At 40.2% G+C, this 23,248-nt stretch overlaps 1 protein-coding gene across 3 annotated transcripts; it reads right to left on the reverse strand.

Moving 5' to 3' along the window:
* Positions 1-7,044: 7,044 nt before the first annotated feature.
* LOC135533338 (NACHT, LRR and PYD domains-containing protein 1 homolog) lies at positions 7,045-23,222 on the reverse strand. 3 transcript variants are annotated; one of them, XM_064960694.1, is made up of 10 exons: positions 22,793-23,222; positions 16,963-17,776; positions 15,089-15,132; positions 12,311-12,348; positions 10,469-10,533; positions 10,130-10,344; positions 9,686-9,945; positions 9,435-9,568; positions 7,811-7,943; positions 7,045-7,729 (listed from the first exon to the last, which is right to left on the reverse strand). In XM_064960694.1, exons 2-8 carry the CDS (start codon positions 17,079-17,081, stop codon positions 9,491-9,493), a joined length of 819 nt encoding a protein of 272 aa, XP_064816766.1. In that variant the 5' UTR covers positions 17,082-17,776; positions 22,793-23,222; the 3' UTR covers positions 7,045-7,729; positions 7,811-7,943; positions 9,435-9,490. The 3 variants fall into 3 exon arrangements, with proteins under 3 accessions (XP_064816766.1, XP_064816765.1, XP_064816768.1); XM_064960693.1 differs by having other exon boundaries at positions 15,089-15,180; XM_064960696.1 differs by lacking the exon at positions 16,963-17,776 and having other exon boundaries at positions 15,089-15,180.
* Between the last annotated feature and the right edge of the window lie 26 nt (positions 23,223-23,248).

Genomic DNA, 23,248 nt, shown 5'->3' on the forward strand with positions numbered 1-23,248 from the left:
ATATGTCCTTCAGACACTCTCAAGTCATTGGTAAAGGGTGACAGGTCACACAGCTCCTTATATGTCCTTCAGACACTCTCAAGTCATTGGTAAAGGAGTGACAGGTTAACAGCTCCTTATATGTCCTTCAGACACTCTCAAGTCATTGGTAAAGGAGTGACAGGTTAACAGCTCCTTATATGTCCTTCAGACACTCTCAAGTCATTGGTAAAGGGGTGACAGGTTAACAGCTCCTTATATGTCCTTCAGACACTCTCAAGTCATTGGTAAAGGAGTGACAGGTTAACAGCTCCTTATATGTCCTTCAGACACTCTCAAGTCATTGGTAAAGGAGTGACAGGTTAACAGCTCCTTATATGTCCTTCAGACACTCTCAAGTCATTGGTAAAGGGGTGACAGGTTAACAGCTCCTTATATGTCCTTCAGACACTCTCAAGTCATTGGTAAAGGAGTGACAGGTCACACAGCTCCTTATATGTCCTTCAGACACTCTCAAGTCATTGGTAAAGGGTGACAGGTTAACAGTCCTTATGTCTGTCAATGGTCAATGTGTTCCAGACATGAGGCTCTCACTGAGAAAACTGCTGATAGACGGAGGTGGTTGTGTTGATATTCAGCCTCTCTCATGAACCTCTAACAGGACAACACTGTACAATACATTCATCAAATACATTTATGTGGTTTTAAGTTGAATGCCAAATTCTCAGAGCCAGTTTCCCAGACACATTCACAGTGACTTTGCAAATACAGTAAGTACATTCCAATAACATCACAATACATGTTTACAATATATATACAATACATGTCTACAATCTCCTCCAATAGGGTGTCTTTATAGATGGTAATCCTAGACTCTCCTCATCTCCTCCAATAGGTGTCATTTCAGATGGTAACCTAGACTCTCCTCATCTCCTCCAATAGGGTGTCATTTCAGATGGTAACCCCCCCCCCCCCATCTCCTCCAATAGGGTGTCATTTCAGATGGGAATCTTAGACTCCCCTCATCTCATCCAATCGGGTGTCATTTCAGATGGTAATCTTAGACTCCCCTCATCTCCTCCAATAGGGGGTCATTTCAGATGGTAATCCTACCCCCCCCTCATCTCCTCCAATAGGGTTTCATTTCAGATGGTAATCCGAGACTCTCCTCATCTCCTCCAATAGGGGGTCATTTCAGATGGTAATCCTACCCCCCCCCCTCATCTCCTCCAATAGGGTGTCATTTCAGATGGAAGTCCGTTTTCTAATACTCATACTAACCACACTGACCGTACTATTTGTGACGTGATTTGAGTATATAGTATGCTTATTCGTCATAGTATGATCTAGTTTAGTTTGCCAAAAGTTCCCGGATCTCGTACCTATTCGCCAAAATAGGAAGTTTACAAGCAGAGCACAGTACTTCCGTACTCTGTGCCCATAATGCAATTCTTCATGAAGTGGGTGGGGCTTCACATAGTTTTCAGATTTGAAGAAAATAGTGGAAAGTATGTTGCTCAAGTCCAACGACAGCGGATACAAATTCATTGCTTTAACTAATTATGACAAATGTTAAGAAAATGTTGAGCAATGGAAGAAAGTCATTACTTTTCAAATAAGTTACCTTACACGTTATGTTGGCTGATAATTTGCTAGCTACGCTGTCCTTACGAACCACATAGCATATCATTACAGCTGTATGTACCGGTATGTTAGCTAACGACCTAACGCTACAGTAGTTGGCTACTTATACATCAAACGTGTCAGTATATTAACTACAGGCTAACTGACTACTCAACGCTTATTGACTTGATTATTCCCGTCATTCGTAGCTTAGCTAAATGGTATAGTCCTTGTGTTTTCGTAAATTCTCTCTGTCTCTCTACTCCGATTTCACAGCATCTCGCCTGAGAGACCAGAGCGCAGAATAATGAATTTACGAGCCGCTCAACACCCGTTGAATATGACCAGTGTCAGTAAACATCGGGGAAAAAAGCGTAATTAAATTCCAGCAGCACCAGAAAGTACTCCTCTGTCTGAGCGTCCAGCAGCACCAGAAAGCTCAAATCATCCCTACTCCTCTGTCTGAGCGTCCAGATTGAATTTAATAACACACCCAAAAGTCGAACAATGTCTAACTCCTCTGTCTGAGCGTCCAGCAGCACCAGAAACTAGTAATGTGTTACGCTAACTAGCTAGCAAGAGGTTGCATAGCAACAGCATCAACTTCCGGTAGAGAAAGCAAAGAGCTGGTCGGTTACAGTATACTAAAATGAACTAATAGTATGTAGTATATAATCATTAGTATGTAGTATACAGTATACTAAAATGAACTAATAGTATGTAGTATATAATCATTAGTATGTAGTATACAGTATACTAAAATGAACTAATAGTATGTAGTATACAGTATACTAAAATGAACTAATAGTATGTAGTATACAGTATACTAAAATGAACTAATAGTATGTAGTATACAGTATACTAAAATGAACTAATAGTATGTAGTATACAGTATACTAAAATTAACTAATAGTATGTAGTATATACTCATTAGTATGTAGTATACAGTATACTAAAATTAACTAATAGTATATACTCATTAGTATGTAGTATACAGTATACTAAAATTAACTAATAGTATGTAGTATATACTCATTAGTATGTAGTATACAGTATACTAAAATTAACTAATAGTATATACTTATTAAGTATGTAGTATACAGTATACTAAAATGAACTAATAGTATGTAGTATATAATCATTAGTATGTAGTATACAGTATACTAAAATGAACTAATAGTATGTAGTATATTAGTATGTATATAAATATACTAAAATTAACTAATAGTATGTAGTATATACTCATTAGTATGTAGTATACAGTATACTAAAATGAACTAATAGTATGTAGTATATAATCATTAGTATGTAGTATACAGTATACTAAAATGAACTAATAGTATGTAGTATACAGTATACTAAAATGAACTAATAGTATGTAGTATATACTCATTAGTATGTAGTATACAGTATACTAAAATGAACTAATAGTATGTAGTATATACTCATTAAGTATGTAGTATACAGTACACTAAAATTAACTAATAGTATATACTCATTAGTATGTAGTATACAGTATACTAAAATTAACTAATAGTATGTAGTATATACTCATTAGTATGTAGTATACAGTATACTAAAATGAACTAATAGATGTACATATATGTAGTCTGTATATACTCATTAGTATGTAGTATACAGTATACTAAAAGGAACTAATAGTATATACTCATTAAGTATGTGAATGTATACAGTATACTAAAATGAACTAATAGTATGTAGTATATAATCATTAGTATGATAGTATACAGTATTACTATGTAATGCAACTAATAGTATGTAGTATACAGTATACTAAAATGAACTTATAGTATGTAGTATATACTCATTAAGTATGTAGTATACAGTATACTAAAAGGGCCCTATTCTCTATGTAGTATGTAGTATATACTCATTAAGTATGTAGTATACAGTACACTAAAATGAACTAATAGTATATACTCATTAGTATGTAGTATACAGTATACTAAAATGAACTATTAGTATATACTCATTAGTATGTAGTATACAGTATACTAAAATGAACTAATAGTATCCCTAGTATATACTCATTAGAGTATTCTCTATATAGTAGTATACAGTACTACTAAAATGAACTAATAGTATATTCCATTATAGTACTACTTTAGACAGGGCCCTTTTCCCTATACTAAAATGAACTACTACTTTAGACAATATTCTCTATGTGTGCAGTATTAACAGAGTATACTAAAATGAACTAATAATAGTATGTAGTACTACTTTCCTATTCCCTATGTAGTGTATTAGTATATACTCATTAAGTATGTAGTGTACAGTATGTTAGTGTGGGTATTTGAACACAGTTCTAGACTCCCCTATTCTCTATCTCGGTACACTTTAGACCAGAGACTGTCACCTCTAAGGGCCCTGTTCTCTAGTAGTGCACTAGTGTAGACAAACTATTCTCTGTAGTCTGTGGTTATACCCTCTAAATTGCACCCTCCTCCTTATATACTTTAGAATGTACAGGGCCATATTCCCTATTTCACTCTTTACCCTATTCTCTGTTTTTCTTCACCCTGTTGTTTTGGTTACCTGTTCTGGTGTTTGTTTACCTGTTCAGTGCCTATTCTCTATATAGTGCGGGGCAGTAGATGTTTTTGCGTATACTGCACTCTCTGTGTGTGTCTCATTCTTAATGTGTGTGTGTATTAGATGAATGTGTAGACTTCCCAGCCAACCAATGGTGAACAGACAGAAGTGTGGTGGAATACTCACCAAGTTAAAGTATGAGTCTTTAAATGGCACCCTATTCCCTATATAGTGCACTACTTTAGACCAGGGACCATAGGGCTCTGTATAAGGCTCTGTATAGGGAATAGGATGCCATTTGGGACAGCTTTGGCTGATCAGGAAAGGTCAATGGTCATGCTCCGGGGTAACCATGGAGATAGAGGAATATGTAGAATTAAAACGGGATGGCCAAACCTACTCCTGGAGAGATGCTACTGGCCGTGCAGGCTTTTACTCCAACCCTGCTCTAACACCTGATTCTACTAATCAGTCTAATCAGAACCTTGACTGGCAGAATGAGGTGTGTTAGAGCAGGGCTGAAGCAAAAGCATGCAGACCCAGTAGCTCTCTGGGAGGAGGGTTGGTATCACCAAGACCACTTTAGGTTCATACGGCATCAACTAGCTTTCTGATTGGTTTACCGGCCATCAACTAGCTTTATGATTGGTTTACCGGCCATCAACTAGCTTTCTGATTGGTTTACCGGCCATCAACTAGCTTTCTGATTGGTTTACCGGCCATCAACTAGCTTTCTGATTGGTTTACCGGCCATCAACTAGCTTTCTGATTGGTTTGTGTACCCAGAAACAGAATACATTATATTTATCTTGTTAAAACTCAAACAAGAGCATTATGGAACCATTTTAGGAACCAAAAACTATATTTAATTGCTTAGAAAAATGTATTGAATTTTATTTGGAATGCTAAGCCAGACAAAATTAAACGTGCCCATTTAAATAATGAATATGAGTTTGCGGGGCTAAAATTAAAAATTAAAGCTTTAAACCTCTCACTAAAAGCTTCACTCATACATAAATTATAATTAATTAAACCCAAAATGGTTCTCCAGTAGATTAAGAAAATCTCATCCTTTGTTTATACAGATTACAACTTCTCATTTCTGACTAATTGAAAATTACATTTTGTTTAAAGTACTGCCCTTTCTTCAACAAGCCATACAAAGCTGGTTACAATTTCAGTTTTATACTCCGTAAAAGGTAGGAAAAAAATATTTCAACAAATGTAATGGTTAAAGTCAAATATATTGATTAATTTAAAAAAAACATTCTTTATGAATTTAATTTTTTTTATTATATTTATTTATGATATTATGAATATAAATGGAGTTGTCACATATGCAGTTATTGAAAATATATCGGAATGTCTGTTCAATCCACATTTACAACCAACTTACTGCAGCACTACTTTAAAATGGAGGAGGCACAGACATTATCGAACAAAACAACAATTTATTGTGGAACTAGGATTCCTGGGAGAGCATTCTGATGAAGATCATCAAAGGTCAGGGAATATTTATCATGTAGTTTCATATTTCTGTTCACACCAACATGGCAGAGAATTTTTTTTTCTGTGTGTTTTTTGGACTTGGCGGTAATCTAACATATGTTGTGTTTTAGCTGTAAAACATTTTTTAAATCGGACATGATGGGTAGATTAACAAGATGTTTATCTTTCATTTGCTCTATTGGACTTGTTAATGTGTGAAAGTTACATATTTCTAAAAAATATTTATGAATTTTCCGCGCTGCCTTTTCAGAGGAATGTTGTCGAGGGGTTCCGCTAGCGGAACGTGTGTCCTAGAATGGAGGCAGCAAGTGGAAAGGGAAAATATATGGGAATGTCTGCTCAATCCACATTCACAACCAACTGACTGCAGCACTACTTTAAAATGGAGGCAGCAAGTGGAAATATGTTAAAGATACAAATTGGCTGAAAGGAACTGGCATAAATGGAAAAATAGTTTCATCTGAGGGCAAACATGTTGACAGCTGCGACAGACAGCTTGCAAAATAAATGGGAGGAGATTTTCGATGTACCAATTCCATGGCACATGGTTTATGAACTGGAACAAAAAACAACACTTGATTCAACGAGTTTTTCAATTTAAATGATTATATAAAATTATTGCCTCAACAGAATGCTATATATATGGGGCAACAATACAACAATCTCAGCTCTGTAGATATTGTTGCAAAGAGACAGAATCAATAGATCATTTATTCTGGTATTGCCCTGATGGAGCTAGTTTCTGGTCATAGGTTCAGGAATGGTTAGAAAATCACATGCACTTAAAACGAACCTTACAAATAGCAGTGTTGGGCGATCTGGAAAACCATAGTCAGTCAATAAATAATATAATAATAATACTATATAATATATACTATATAATAATATATAATATAATATATACTATATAATAATATATAATATAATATATAATAATACATACTATATAATAATATATAATATATAATAATACTATATAATATATACTATATAATAATATATAATATAATATATAATAATACTATATAATATATACGATATAATAATATATAATATAATATATAATAATACTATATAATATATACTATATAATAATACTATATAATATATAATAATATATAATATATAATAATACTCGCAGGAAAGGTTTTCATCTTCAGCTCACAATATGTGGATACTATACGATAAGAAAGATTCAAACATTTACTAAAACACAGCACAATAAAATAAATATATATGGCACATGTAAATGTGTGTGTATACATGTATATGTATGTATGTGTAGTAAAAAAACTAAGACATGTGTCCTCTGAAGTGGGTCTGCTTTTTTGACAAAGATTTACATCTCTCCTCTCTCCTCCATCTCTCCATCTCTCCTCCATCTCTCCTCTCTCCTCCATCTCTCCTCTCTCCTCCATCTCTCCTCTCTCCTCATCTCTCCATCTCTCCACTATCTCTCCTTTCTCCTCCATCTCTCCTGAAGAGGGTCTGCTTTTTTGACAAAGATTTACAGCCCAATCAGATCAGGGGGTATTCATTAGTCACCCACAGTGGCACAACGTTTTGAAAACAAAATAGTTGCAAAATTGTTTATTTTGGACAAATTCAGGTAGGTCCCTACCCTGTTTTGGGGGGGGGGGAGCATTCAGGGTAATCCTAAACATTGAATAGGCGTGTTGATCTAGGAGCAGGTCTCTCCAGTCCAAATTACTCCAATTATTATTCTTATATTCAATGTTTTTACACTTTGTGTCTCCATAACATTTGTACAGTTATTTTTGTATTTTGTACCCCAACACTGTTGCTATCCATTCTACCATGTCATTGGGACATTCAGAACCAGGCTAATCTACATCAAGTCCTGGAGGAGATGTCATTGGGTCATTCAGAACCAGGCTGATCTACATCAAGTCCTGGAGGAGATGTCATTGTTCTTGAAGACAGTCTTTTATAAATCAGGACGAGTCCAAGTCCTACAGTAAACCATGTTGACTGACCCTCAAGTCATTGGTTTGCATCTCTCATGTTTACTTACTAGTTGAATGAGTGTCAGTGATGTACACATCTGAAAGAAACAGAAATAGGTTATATCACTCTAAATAGCATCTGTCAAAAAATAACAGTTATGATTGACATATTCTCCTACCTGCTTGTAGCATATCTCTCCACGCTGTCCTCTCATCATCCCCGATTAACTCCATCTCAATGTCCACCCCTGTGTTTCCCATTATCATCTTACAACAGCTTGGTGTGGTGTCTGCAGGTAACAGCTGAATCTTCTGTAGGAGGCCATATGGTGCAACGATTGAGACAACAGACAGAGAAATAGAATGATATTCCAATTATTCACATTGTCATGACTCTCCAGGCTGAGGATCCAAGGCCTCAGATCAGCTTGGCAAATGGCTGACAGATAGCCAGACCTCTTTCCCAGAGGAAGGCCGGGTTTTGACACCTTAACACCCGGTCATGAATTAGTCAGGAGGGAAATCTCCCGCTCTTCAGGAATACCTTTGACCTCCAGGAAACTTTTCCCGACAAAACTATAAAAACGTCCAAAAAAAAAAGTGTGACTCTTGGAACAATATTTAAATGATAGAAATGTGAGGAATGGTCGGTGGGGGATCTAAAGAATAATCATGTCATATTGTTTATTATTTTGTGATGTCAATAAAAACCTCATTATCTTTCACACTGTCAGGATTACATCCTTTATGTTGTGTAGGAAATATGAAGAACAATGAAACTATTTTTGTTAAGATAGGAATGTTATATTCGTTTTCTAAGGAGATCACAGTTTTTCGTGTCCGCTGCACATAAAACTAAGCGACGCCCCCAAATGAGGTCATTGTGATGGAACCGCCCCTTTCTGGCCAGAGAGCTTTAAAGGACTGACTAAGAATTAACATATGGGACCAGCAGACAGACAGCGTGAGCTGAACGTTCCCGAAAATGGTTGGAAACTCTGAAAAAAAAACAACACGAGGTGAGAAGATAAACCTCCACTATGAGTCCAGAAACATTCAGTCTGCAGCTGTAACATGTACAAGTGGTCCTCGAACTTTGACTAGAAGAAGGACATTGTGATCCCTGGTGGACAAGCTGAGCCTTACACCGGCGTGAACTACAACGACCCCGCCCCTATAGAGTTGATTGGTTAAAACAGAGAGACGACAAACAAAGACATCTACACCTAAAATATATACATTGCATTACATTGCTTGGGGTGCTACGTACTCTGATTACTGTGAGCTTTCAAATGTATCCAAGTGTTGACTCTCTTTGTCTCTATCTTTCTCCATCCCCTTTCCTTTCCATTGTGTAACGAGCCGTCATATCGTTTCAGTCCACTAGGGACTTTCATCTTAATGTAAGTGTGTATTCTGTGTTATTAATTAGTTAATTAGTAAAATCATTTAAATAAATTGGTGAATGATCAGAAAGGGTTCTTGCAGATTCAAGAGGTCTGCGACGTTCAGAATGAGACTGATAATGAGGTAATGATTGATAAGTGACTTATCGAGAGACATATATCTTCTCGAGTTTAATTCAGGAGATGGTAACTCGTTAAACATCTTCCATTTCTTCCGTGGTGCCCCAATTTCCTAATGAGTTAATTGCTACATGATTCATCTTTTTTTTTTTTTTTAAATCAGGTAACAAATAAACATAGTTGATTCAATAAATAACAGTCATCACATTAATGATGATGTCACACCATGACATATACAAAATGACAGATTCATGTCCTCAGCCTGCTAAAACTGTACCTCTGGATTGATGGAGGTGGAGAGGGGATTCTTGAGTGCAAACCAACTGTTCAGCTTTAAGGACCCGTTTGGACTTGACAGGAGAAATTCAGAATATCCTTGGGACAGCTGATTTTCTCCCGGTCCTGAACAGCCTACAAAATGAGCAATGTAGTAGTCAGTCAGAACAATTCACACAATTTGCAGCTAACTGAGGTAAATGTTGGGTCATAGTTTCTATTGTATTACACATTTTAATGATAGTGGCTCACTTCTTTCTGACTGGAGTTTCTGAGGAGCAGGTACAGCCTTGAAATGACTGTTGACCTTTTTACTGCCAAATAGAGGACCACGTCACAGTGGACATCTACGTTCCAACAGGCGATTTTGTTCAGGACCACAGAGACCGATGAGAACTTGGGATGGAGAATCTTAACATGGAATCTGGTGACCTCATGCACTTCCTCTAAAGACACTCCATGTTCCTCTACATGAAGAATCTTCATCTCATTCCTCAGGGAAGGGTTGGTCCCTGAACAACACAGTACAAAAGAGACAGAAAGACAGATATTGTATTATTCATCCAACTAAAACACAAAGAATATGCAGTACCAGATCACAGTAAACTCAAACTCCCAGAATAGTTCATTCATTCAGGAAGTGAAACTCAGTTACATGGAAATGTCTTTCTGAATACTATTTCTATGTGGTTTTACCTAAACAGACAAAGTGTGGCAGATGAACTTCCTCCAGTTCACCTAACTCCATAGTGATGTCCAGCAATGGACCACCTTGTGTGTACCGCATGTCTTTCAGAAGTTGACTGTAGGGTTCCCAGTTCCTGAAGTGATACTTCAGAATGACATCTCTCTCACACAGCCAGCGGAGCCCAGACACTGTACACTCATAACTCCCTCTGGGTGTCCTGTGCCTGAGGGCAACAACAAGATGTGGTAGAGAGGGTCCATGGTCAAATGGAGAGGTTGGATTAGAAGACTATTCCCTAAGGTAATGGGGAAATACACTAGCAGGTGGAATGAAAGTAGTTATTTTACCTGAACATTGTCACTCCCTGGACAGTGGAAGTCAAGGGTTCAATCTGAAGTCTGTGTGTGGAGTCCTGAACAAGGACAAGCATGTCAGTAATACATATGGGGCCTGTTTCCTGGACACAGATTGAGTCTAGTGCTGGACTAAAAAGCATGCTCAATGGAAGTTTCAATAGAAAGTTCTTTAAGGTCCAGGACTAGACTTAATCTGTGTCTGGGAAACTGGCCTATTAACCAAAGTAACTAATATAATGTATTTATTCAACGTTACATGGAATGCTGGTGATATATCAATTAACCTCTAGGGGCGGTATTTTGACGTCCAGATGAAAAGCTGGCCCAAAGTAAACTGCCTGTTACTGAGGCCCAGAAGCTAGGATATGCATATAATTTGTAGATTTGGAAAGAAAACACTAACGTTTCTAAAACTATTAAATGTCTGAGTATAACAGAACTGATATGGCAGGTGAAATCCCGAGGACAAACCAAAATGTATTTTTTTTTTTAAATGCTTTTTTTTTAATCAGCCTACCCCTATTTTCAATGGCTATCACTTTTATTCTAAGGCCAAGTCCTCCCAGATTGCAGTTCTTAGGGCTTCCACTAGATGTCAACAGTCTGACTTCATTTCCCAGATTGCAGTTCCTAGGGCTTCCACTAGATGTCAAGTCTTCAGAAAGAGTTTCAGGCAAATGAGGGAGAAGTTGTAGCTTGTGGCTTCCATTTTGGGTTTTGGAAATATTTGCCAGAAATTGTAGTTTTTCTAGGTGGTTCCCATTTTGGCTGTAGTGTTTCCAAGCGGAAGAGAGCGCGTTCTTTGGTATTTTTCGCCGGTAAAGACAATAACGATTCTCCGTCTTAAATTTTATCATTTATTTACATATTAGGGTACCTAAGGTTTGATTATAAACGTTGTTTGACTTGTTTGGGTAAGTTTATTAGTAACATTTGGGATTCATTTTTGTATGCATTTTGATGGAGGGAAACTGGGTGGATTATTGACTGAAGCGCACCAGCTAAACTGAGTTTTTATGGATATAAAGAAGGACATTATTGAACAAAAGGACCATTTGTGATGTAACTGGGACCTTTTGGAGTGCCAACAGAAGAAGATCATCGAAGGCATTGTTATATCGCTATTTCTGACTTTCGTGTCGCACCTGCCTGGTTGAAATATGTTTTTCATGTGTTTGAATGCGGGGCGCTGTCCTCAGATAATCGCATGGTTTGCTTTCGCCGTAAAGCCTTTTTTGAAATCTGACACAGCGGCTGGATTAAGAAGAAGTTAAGCTTTATTTTGATGTGTTACACTTGAGATTTTATGAAAGTTAAATATTTATAATTCTGTAGTTTGAATTTCGCGCTCTGAAATTTCACCGGCTGTTGGCCAGGTGGGACACTACCGTCCCACCTGACCATAAAAAGTTTTAAACAGTCTAATGACAACATATGAAAACAGCTAAAAATCCTGCATGCCTTCAAACAGAACACAGGACTGTCTATATCCCAGTATGAATGGTTGGTCAGTACACACCTGGCTTTGAGACTGTGCTTATATTACTAAAGCAGGACACAGGACTGTCTATATCCCAGTATGAATGGTTGGTCAGTACACACCTGGCTTTGAGACTGTGTTTATATTATTAAAGCAGAACACAGGACTGTCTATATCCCAGTATGAATGGTTGGTCAGTACACACCTGGCTTTGAGACTGTGTTTATATTATTAAAGCAGAACACAGGACTGTCTATATCCCAGTATGAATGGTTGGTCAGTACACATCTGGCTTTGAGACTGTGGCTGACTCTTGCAGGTATGTAAAAGTAAGAATTGACATTATGACTTACCTCAACATGGTCACAAGTCTCACAGCTCTGAGGAATCCCTGAAGTCAAAAGTAGTTGGTTAAAATGGACAATCTCATGTAATAATGAATTAATAATTATTAAATAGACTTGTAATAAAAATGAATATAACTAAGCAACAGTCTCAGAATGTACACTCATTAATTAAATCAAATGGTATCTGCACCGAATACAACAGGTGTAGACCTTACTGTGAAATGCTTACTTACAAGCCCTTATTAACCAACAGTGCAGTTTAAGGAAATAGAGTTTAGTATATTTAGGAAATATTTTCTTAAGTAAAAATAAAGTAACATAATAACAAGGCACGGTACAGGTTAGTCAAGGTCACTTGTGCATGTAGGGGTAAAATAGACAATGAATAGAGAGTAGCAGCAGTGTAAAAATGAACAGGGGGGGGGGGTTCAATGTAAATAGTCCGGGTGGCCATTTGATTAATTGTTCAGTAGTCTTATGGCTTGGGGGGGTAGAAGCTGTTAAGGAGGCTTTTGGACCTAGACTTTGTGCTCCGGTACTGCTTGCCGTGCGGTAGCAGAGAGAACAGTCTATGACTTGGGTGACTTGAGTTTGAACATTTTTGTGGCCTTCCTCTGACACCGCCTGGTATAGAGGTCCTGGATGGCAGGAAGCTTGGCCCCAGTGATGTACTGGGCCGTTCGCACTGCCCTCTGTAGCGCCTTATGGTCAGACACCGAGCAGTTGCCATACCAGGCAGTGATGCAACCGGTCAGGATGCTCCATGGTGCAGCTGTAAAACGTTTTGAGGATCTGAGGACCCATGCCAAATCGTTTCAGTCTCCTGAGGGGAATAGGTTTTGTCGTGCCCTCTTCACGACTGTCTTGGTGTGTTTGGACCATGTTAGTTTGTTGGTGATGTGGACACCAAGGAACTTGAAGCTCTCAACCTGCTCCACTTACAGCCCTGTCGATGAGAATGGAGGCGTGCCCGGTCCTCTTTTTCCTGTAGTCCACAATCATCTCCTTTGTCTTGATCACGTTGAGGGAGACGTTGTTTGCCTGGCACCACACTGACAGGTCTTTGACCTCCTCCTTTATAGTCTCATCGTTGTCTCAGATCAGGCCTACCACTGTTGTATCGTCAGCAAACTTAATGATGGTGTTGGAGTCGTGCTTGGCCACGCAGTCGTGGGTGAACAGGGAGTACAGGAGGGGAATAAGCACGCACCCCTGAGGGGAACCGGTGTTGAGGATCAGCGGGTTGGATGTGTTGTTGTCTACCCTCACCACCTGCGGGAGGCCGTCAGGAAGTCCAGCATCCAGTTGCGGAGGGAGGCGTTTAGTCCCAGGGTCCGTAACTTAGTGATGAGCTTTGAGGGCACTATGGTATTGAACGCTGAGCTGTAGTCAATGAATAGCATTCTCACATAGGTTTTCCTTTTGTCCAGGTGGGAAAAGGCAGTGTGGAGTGCAATAGAGAATGTCTCATCTGTGGATCTGTTGGGGCGTTATGCAAATTAGAGTGGGTCTAGGGTTTCTGGGATAATGGTGTTGATGTGAGCCATGACCAGCCTTTCAAAGCACTTCATGGACACCGACCTGAATGCTAAGGGGCAGTAGTCATTTAGGCAGGTTACCTTCACCTTCTTGGGCACAGGGACTATGGTGGTCTGCTTGAAACATGTGGGTATTACAGACTCGTTCAGGAGAGGTTGAAAATGTCAGTGCAGACATTTGCCAGCTGGTCTGCACATGCTGAGTTGACGCTCTGTTAATTCGTCTGGCACCGCGGCCTTGTGTATGTTGACCTGTTTAAAGGTCTTGCTCACGTCGGCTACGGAGAGCGTGATCACACAGTCATCCAGAACAGCTGGTGCTCTCATGCATGCTTCAGTGTTGCTTGCCTCGAAGCGAGCATAAAAGGCATGTCGCACGTCTGGTAGGCTTGCGTCACTGGGCAGCTCGCAGCTGGGTTTCCCTTTGTAGTCCGTAATAGTTTTCAAGCCCTGTCCGAGCCGGTGTAGTAGGATTCAATTTTAGTCCTGTATTGGCGCTTTGCCTGTTTGATGGTTCGTCTGAGGGCATAGCGGGATTTCTTATAAGCTTCCCGGATTAGTGTCCTGCTCCTTGAAAGCGGCATCTCTAGCCTTTAGCTCGGTGCAGATGTTGCCTGTAATCCATGGCTTCTGGTTGGGGTATGTACGTACGGTTACTGTGGGGATGACGTCCTCAATGCACTTATTGATGAAGCCGGTGACTGAGGTGGTATACTCCTCAATGCCATTGGATGAATCACGGAACATATTAGCATACCATAATCTGACATTAATGTTATATTAATGAATGTTTGTAGAAGCAGGAAACAACATCGTTCTGGTCCATGTTTTGTAGATGTTGGGGCCTGATTTCTGGTAGATCCTAGGATGAGAGCTTAAAGGTAGAGTCAGCTAAATAACGTTGTACAAGCAGCACCACAGATATTGTGATCAGCAAAATGCCTGACTTCTCTCTCACACAGTCACACACAGTATCTGCCCATGTGCAAGGGTTCTCTTCACTCTCTTATAGCATGTTAGCCACAGGACCAAAACAGCAGAGAAGTTTAGCCTTGCGCTCCAACATTCTTAGTTATTGTAGAAATTATGCTGTTTACTTTGTGCATCTACGTCATATCGCTGACTCTACCTTTAAGTTTGTTTTGACCAAATAGATCTCAATTGTTTTCCTTGCCTGGGACTCAAGTATAATGGATGCTTTAAAACTATTTTCATTTTAAAACAATTAAAATCAGTTAACACTCACATTTCTCAGGTCCAGGCTTGATACAACTCTCTCCACCATGGTCTCTGGTGTCCTCAGGTCCAGGCTCGATACAACTCTCTCCACCATGGTCTCTGGATTTGGCAAAGCAGAAGGATAGACTGTGATTAAACTAAATACAACTTATAACGGCTTTATATAACATACATACAGTCTTCATGAGCAATACAAAGGGTGTATAAAGGGTGACAGAACAGCTCCCTATGTAGGCTGCATTACCTAAATGTGACATAACCCACTATGTCACCTTCCATAAAGTGATGATGGTGACATTTAATTAGGTCAGTAAGTCAGTTCAGAAAAAAATTATTGTTTACAATGATGGCCTACACCGGCCAAACCCTCCCTAACCCGGACGACGCTGGACTAATTGTGCGCCACCCCTACGGCACTCCCAATCACCGCCGCTTGTGATAAAGCCCAGGATCTAACTCGGGTCTGTAGTAACACAGCTGTTTAAGGTACTGCATGTCAGTGCTAGATGTGTCACTAAAATATCTTCAATATGCGCCTCGGAATTGGATAAGGACACGCGCTGTTGCATCCCCGATGTGTCGGTCTTCACTTGTAGCCTGTGAGAAAGACCCGATCACATGACGGAGGGTCATGTGAGTGAGAGGTGCTTCTGCACGCAGCCAGGAGAATTGAATTATAATTCAAATACTCACCCAAGGGCACAACGGCCACTGGACGGTAAAAAGGCATGGATGTTTTTTAGGGCACATTACCCGGGAAATTCGAGAAGTTATCAAGTGCTTGTCAATTTGTGAATGAGAGACTGATGAAGTGAGACTTGTTTTTCAAGTCATCAATAGAGTCGCATCATGCAGCCTTAGAATGTATTAACAATCTAAACATACAGCCCAACGTTTGTATCACAACAAAAAGTAGAATAAATATATTAATAATAATAATAATAATATGTAAATTAAGCAAATAGGACTTCCTGTTTCTTTGTTAACCGCTCAACACAGAATAGGACTTCCTGTTTCTTTGTTAACCGCTTGACACAGAATAGGACTTTCTGTTTCTTTGTTAACCGCTCAACACAGAATAGGACTTCCTGTTTCTTTGTTAACCGCTCAACACAGAATAGGACTTCCTGTTTCTTTGTTAACCGCTCAACACAGAATAGGACTTCCTGTTTCTTTGTTAACCGCTCAACACAGAATAGGACTTCCTGTTTCTTTGTTAACCGCTCAACACAGAATAGGACTTCCTGTTTCTTTGTTAACCGCTCGACACAGAATAGGACTTTGTGTTTCTTTGTTATTTAGAGAACATATCCTTTCTAATATTTTATTTAGCTACTTTCAATTTCATTCATGTATTCTTCATTCTATAATATAAAATAATGCCAACGGAATTTTAAGCAAATCTTGTGTGCTAAATGAACTAGTGTAGCCCACAGCCATATGGCATAGCCAGATCAGGACCTAACATAAGGACAACTCAGAGTATGTTATTCTGTTCTTCTGAAATATACTACATTTTCTTCATATCATGTTTCTTTAGACCTGTCTAGACCTGTGATGGTGTAGACTATATTACATGGATTTATTGTGATGGTGTAGGTAGACTATATTACATGGATTTATTGTGATGGTGTAGACTATATTACATGGATTTATTGTGATGGTGTAGACTATATTACATGGATTTATTGTGATGGTGTAGGTAGACTATATTACATGGATTTATTGTGATGGTGTAGGTAGACTATATTACATGGATTTATTGTGATGGTGTAGGTAGACTATATTACATGGATTTATTGTGATGGTGTAGGTAGACTATATTACATGGATTTATTGTGATGGTGTAGACTATATTACATGGATTTATTGAACTCTTACCTCGTAGAACTGGTGTCTTGAGGCAAACTATTTTTAGAGGCATTGGGCCTCTCTTCTCTCTCAGAATACCTCCTCTTAGAGGCAGTGCCTCTCTCCTCGCTCTCCCCAGACAGACTCATTTTAGAGGCAGTGGTCCCTCTCTCTCTCCCCAGATGTGACTCGTTTTAGAGGCAGTGGTCTCCCCCTCTCTCCCTCTCTCTCTCCCCAGATGTGACTCGTTTTAGAGGCAGTGGTCCCTCTCTCTCTCCCCAGATGTGACTCGTTTTAGAGGCAGTGGTCCCCTCTCTCTCCCCAGATGTGACTCGTTTTAGAGGCAGTGGTCCCCTCTCTCTCCCCAGATGTGACTCGTTTTAGAGGCAGTGGTCCCTCTCTCTCTCCCCAGATGTGACTCGTTTTAGAGGCAGTGGTCTCCCCCTCTCTCTCTCTCCCCAGACGTGACTCGTTTTAGAGGCAGTGGTCCCTCTCTCTCTCCCCAGACGTGACTCGTTTTAGAGGCAGTGGTCTCCCCCTCTCTCTCTCTCCCCAGACGTGACTCGTTTTAGAGGCAGTGGTCCCTCTCTCTCTCCCCAGATGTGACTCGTTTTAGAGGCAGTGGTCTCCCCCTCTCTCCCTCTCTCTCTCCCCAGATATGACTCGTTTTAGAGGCAGTGGTCTCCCCCTCTCTCCCTCTCTCTCTCCCCAGAGTGACTCGTTTTAGAGGCAGTGGTCCCTCTCTCTCTCCCCAGACGTGACTCGTTTTAGAGGCAGTGGTCTCCCCCCCCCTCTCTCTCCCCCCAGAGAAACTTGTTTTCGATGTAAGTCACAGCTCACTCAGCTACAATATGAAAGAAGAGAATAACAGTCAATACTTCTGAACATGGTTGGAAGTACCATTAACAATGACATGACATTAACCGTCCATGGTAGCAGAGTTCACACAACGACGTCACCTGCTAAATTAAACCTTCAGAACAGCATTTGTCAGTTAAAATGTAACAATCAGGGGTTGGAACTGAAATTATTTTTCAATTGTTTAGTTCTGAACAGAACCTTATTGTTTTGGGGTTCCATTTCACAGTTTAGACCAGAAGAATGTAGTTCTGAACAGAACCTTATTGTTTTGGGGTTCCATTTCACAGTTTAGACCAGAAGAATGTAGTTCTGAACAGAACCATATTGTTTTGGGGTTCCATTTCACAGTTTAGACCAGCAGAATGTAGTTCTGAACAGAACCTTATTGTTTTGGGGTTCCATTTCACAGTTTAGACCAGCGGAATGTAGTTCTGAACAGAACCATATTGTTTTGGGGTTCCATTTCACAGTTTAGACCAGCAGAACGTAGTTCTGAACAGAACCATATTGTTTTGGGGTTCCATTTCACAGTTTAGACCAGCAGAATGTAGTTCTGAACAGAACCATATTGTTTTGGGGTTCCATTTCACAGTTTAGACCAGCGGAACGTAGTTCTGAACAGAACCATATTGTTTTGGGGTTCCATTTCACAGTTTAGACCAGCAGAATGTAGTTCTGAACAGAACCTTATTGTTTTGGGGTTCCATTTCACTGTTTAGACCAGCAGAATGTAGTTCTGAACAGAACCTTATTGTTTTGGGGTTCCATTTCACAGTTTAGACCAGCAGAACGTAGTTCTGAACAGAACCTTATTGTTTTGGGGTTCCATTTCACAGTTTAGACCAGCAGAACGTAGTTCTGAACAGAACCATATTGTTTTGGGGTTCCATTTCACTGTTTAGACCAGCAGAATGTAGTTCTGAACAGAACCATATTGTTTTGGGGATCCATTTCACTGTTTAGACCAGCAGAATGTAGTTCTGAACAGAACCATATTGTTTTGGGGTTCCATTTCACAGTTTAGACCAGCAGAATGTAGTTCTGAACAGAACCTTATTGTTTTGGGGTTCCATTTCACAGTTTAGACCAGCAGAATGTAGTTCTGAACAGAACCATATTGTTTTGGGGTTCCATTTCACAGTTTAGACCAGCAGAACGTAGTTCTGAACAGAACCATATTGTTTTGGGGTTCCATTTCACAGTTTAGACCAGCAGAACGTAGTTCTGAACAGAACCTTATTGTTTTGGGGTTCCATTTCACAGTTTAGACCAGCAGAATGTAGTTCTGAACAGAACCATATTGTTTTGGGGTTCCATTTCACAGTTTAGACCAGCAGAATGTAGTTCTGAACAGAACCATATTGTTTTGGGGTTCCATTTCACAGTTTAGACCAGCAGAACGTAGTTCTGAACAGAACCTTATTGTTTTGGGGTTCCATTTCACAGTTTAGACCAGCAGAATGTAGTTCTGAACAGAACCATATTGTTTTGGGGTTCCATTTCACAGTTTAGACCAGCAGAATGTAGTTCTGAACAGAACCTTATTGTTTTCATTCTGTTCCACTGTTTAGACCAGCAGAATGTAGTTCTGAACAGAACCATATTGTTTTCATTCTGTTCCCTGTTTAGACCAGCAGAACGTAGTTCTGAACAGAACCATATTGTTTTGGGGTTCCATTTCACAGTTTAGACCAGCAGAACGTAGTTCTGAACAGAACCTTATTGTTTTGGGGTTCCATTTCACAGTTTAGACCAGCAGAATGTAGTTCTGAACAGAACCATATTGTTTTGGGGTTCCATTTCACAGTTTAGACCAGCAGAATGTAGTTCTGAACAGAACCATATTGTTTTCATTCTGTTCCCCTGTTTAGACCAGCAGAACGTAGAACAGAACCTTATTGTTTTGGGGTTCCATTTCACAGTTTAGACCAGCAGAATGTAGTTCTGAACAGAACCATATTGTTTTCATTCTGTTCCCCTGTTTAGACCAGCAGAACGTAGTTCTGAACAGAACCATATTGTTTTGGGGTTCCATTTCACAGTTTAGACCAGCAGAACGTAGTTCTGAACAGAACCTTATTGTTTTGGGGTTCCATTTCACAGTTTAGACCAGCAGAACGTAGTTCTGAACAGAACCATATTGTTAACTGCATATATCGTTCCTATTTGTATTTTATTTATCTCTACATTAAATGACTTCACCAATCAGTGCTTATAGAGCAGCTTGCTAAGGAGCGGACAAAGATATTTAAATGCATTTGGACTGTTTGGGGCGCAAGTTGAGACTGACATTTTGCATGTGGGGGAAAGAGTGAGAGGAGGCTGGCGGAGGAGGCGGTTTAGCGTGTAGGCAGTGTAGACCAGCTGGAGAGAGTTTCTGAGAGGCGGCTTAGGTTTTGGGGTTTAGCAAACCAGTGAGAGGAGGCTGGCGGAGGAGGTGGTTTAGCGTGTGGGGGAAAGAGTGAGAGGAGGCTGGCGGAGGAGGCGGTTTAGCGTGTAGGAGAGAGTGAGAGGAAGCTGGAGGAGGAGCGGTTTAGCGTGTAGGAGAAAAAGTGAGATTTGGCTGGCGGAGGAGGCTGGTTTAGCGTGTGGGGGAAAGAGTGAGAAGAGGCTGGCGGAGGAGGTGGTTTAGCGTGTGGGAGAAAGAGTGAGAGGAGGCTGGCGGAGGAGGTGGTTTAGCGTGTGGGGGAAAGAGTGAGAGGAGGCTGGCGGAGGAGGCGGTTTAGCGTGTGGGGGTAAGAGTGAGAGGAGGCTGGCGGAGGAGGCGGTTTAGCGTGTGGGGGAAAGAGTGAGAAGAGGCTGGCGGAGGAGGTGGTTTGCGTGTGGGGGAAAGAGTGAGAGGAGGCTGGCGGAGGAGGCGGTTTGCGTGTGGGGGAAAGAGTGAGAGGAGGCTGGCGGAGGAGGCGGTTTAGCGTGTAGGGGAAAGAGTGAGAGGAGGCTGGCGGAGGACGCTGGCCATCTTGTTATGTCACACTATTTATAAAAAAGCAATATATATGGTTTTTGAACACTATTTATTTGCAAACACAACTGGTAATAATCACTTGGTTATGAACGCAGCATAATGCATACGAGGTTTGTATTTTGCGGGATGTTTATGTAACAGACCGTCCTCGCCCCATACCCAGGCTCGAACCAGGGACCCTCTGCACAACAGTCACCCACGAAGCATGTTACACCATCGCGCCAAAAAAGCCGTGGCCCTTACAGCTACAAGACCATGGTGCTTGCCTACGGAGCTGTGAGGGGAACGGCACCGCAGTACCTCCAGGCTCTGACCAGGCCCTACACCCAAGCAAGGGCACTGCGTTCATCCACCTCTGGCCTTATGCCTCCCTACCACTGAGGAAGTACAGTTCCCGCTCAGCCCAGTCAAAACTGTTCGCTGCTCTGGCCCCCAATGGTGGAACAAACTCCCTCACGACGCCAGGACAGCGGAGTCAATCACCACCTTCCGGAGACACCTGAAACCCCACCTCTTCAAGGAATACCTAGGATAGGATAAGTAATCCTTCTCCCCCCCCCTTAATGATTTAGATGCACTATTGTAAAGTGGCTGTTCCACTGGATGTCAGAAGGTGAATTCACCAATTTGTAAGTCGCTCTGGATAAGAGCGTCTGCTAAATGACTTAAATGTAAATGTAAGGTCTCAGAGCAAGTGACGTCACCGATTGAACCACTATTTAGAGCGCACCACCGCTAACTAAGCTAGCCGTTTCACATCCGTAACATTTAGCCCGCATTTTCCATACTTCACACACATGCGCTTTCGCTTTTCAACTCGCTAAAAGCTAGCTTGTTGGAGTCTGTGTGTGTACTTCCATTTGTACCACCACACAGTAAAGCAACTCACATGTTTAAAATATTGAATTCATGTACACACCACAGCCTAGTGCGGCATCCCCAACGTAGCTAAAGACGAATGCTGCGTTTGCTGACAATCATTATTTATTTATTTTTTACCAAGCAAGTCAGTTAAGAACAAATTGTTATTTTCAATGATGGCCTAGGAACAGTGGATTAACTGCCTGTTCAGGGGCAGAATGACAGCTCGGTGGTTTGAACTTCCGGTTACTAGTCCAACGCTCTAACCACTAGGCTACATGGCCGCCACAATCATTGAACACATCAGCGCACGTTAAATCGAGTGCACCTGAAGTGAGCAGAACGGACCACCGCCTTTCTGATCTGTGTAACCAGAAAGCTCCCAATCTTAAACTTTTAACACGTCATTTAGCCCGATATTATATTTTAATATTTAACTATCCGGTAGTTCATTTACCTTTTGTTGCATGTCACTTTTACTTGCTCGACTTCATTAGGAATCAGCATAAAGCATAAAGCCTAAAACGGGGTGGGTATAATTTGTGGAACTTTCCAACAGGAATCTGTTCCCAAAAAACTTCGTAAATAACAAGGTTTCCAACAAACAACGCATTTTATTTATTTATTTAACCTTTATTTAACCAGGTAGGCAAGTTGAGAACAAGTTCTCATTTACAATTGCGACCTGGCCAAGATAAAGCAAAGCAGTTCGACACATACAACGACACAGAGTTACATGGAGTAAAACAAACATACAGTCAATTGCGGCCGAATAAAATACCGGGTAGGGGGGGGGGCTATTTCATCAAGTGTTTAACTCCACCTCGTTTATTCCGAAAAATGTCTGTCCTCTCTCTGGTAGCCTATGGACAAACATTAAGAATAAACTACGTGGTGAGTTGATGCCTATACGGCAGCAAGGTTAATTGATCGTGCTACATTCCTACAGCGTTATTTGTTACGACGTTTTTGGAACATATTTCCTGTTGGAACGTTCCACAAGTTATACCCACCCCTAAAACGATCATTATTGAAAGTTGAAAATCAGTATTGTAATAATTGAACAATTCTGCGGATGTTTTACCACCTAAATCATCTTTCTCTTGAATAGTCTAACTTATCTAAAAAAAAAAAAAACATTTCTATATTAAATTGTAAAAGAACGCTACAAACCTTAGAAACATTTTCATTCGACTGATCGTGTCCATTTCTTCCTCGACTTCCGTATAAATGTACTTCCTGTTTCAACACAGTGGGCGGGTTCAACAGATATAGGTTTATAGTATATGTTTATATTTATGTCATGTAAAGGCTTAATACACGTAATGCAAGTGTTCAGCCCATAAATTCATATTCTATCTGGTAAGAATGTTTTTTATTTTATTTCATGAATTCATTTAGTGATGTTTTGCAGTGCTACCAGGAGAGGGCAGTGTGACACAACAACCAGGTTAGACAGAAGGACGCTCGACGGTCTTATCTTTATCAGTGGTAATAACATGGTAGAATGTAACCAATAGTGATTTAGCAAATACAAAAACTAGACTAATTATACATTTATAGCACGATGTACATCCATGAAAATATAAGTTTAAGGAAGAGAAAAAGCATTTTAATACAAATGGTTTA

The sequence above is a fragment of the Oncorhynchus masou genome, unplaced genomic scaffold (assembly GCF_036934945.1).
Source record: "Oncorhynchus masou masou isolate Uvic2021 unplaced genomic scaffold, UVic_Omas_1.1 unplaced_scaffold_2328, whole genome shotgun sequence".
In the NCBI taxonomy this organism is placed as follows: domain Eukaryota; kingdom Metazoa; phylum Chordata; class Actinopteri; order Salmoniformes; family Salmonidae; genus Oncorhynchus; species Oncorhynchus masou.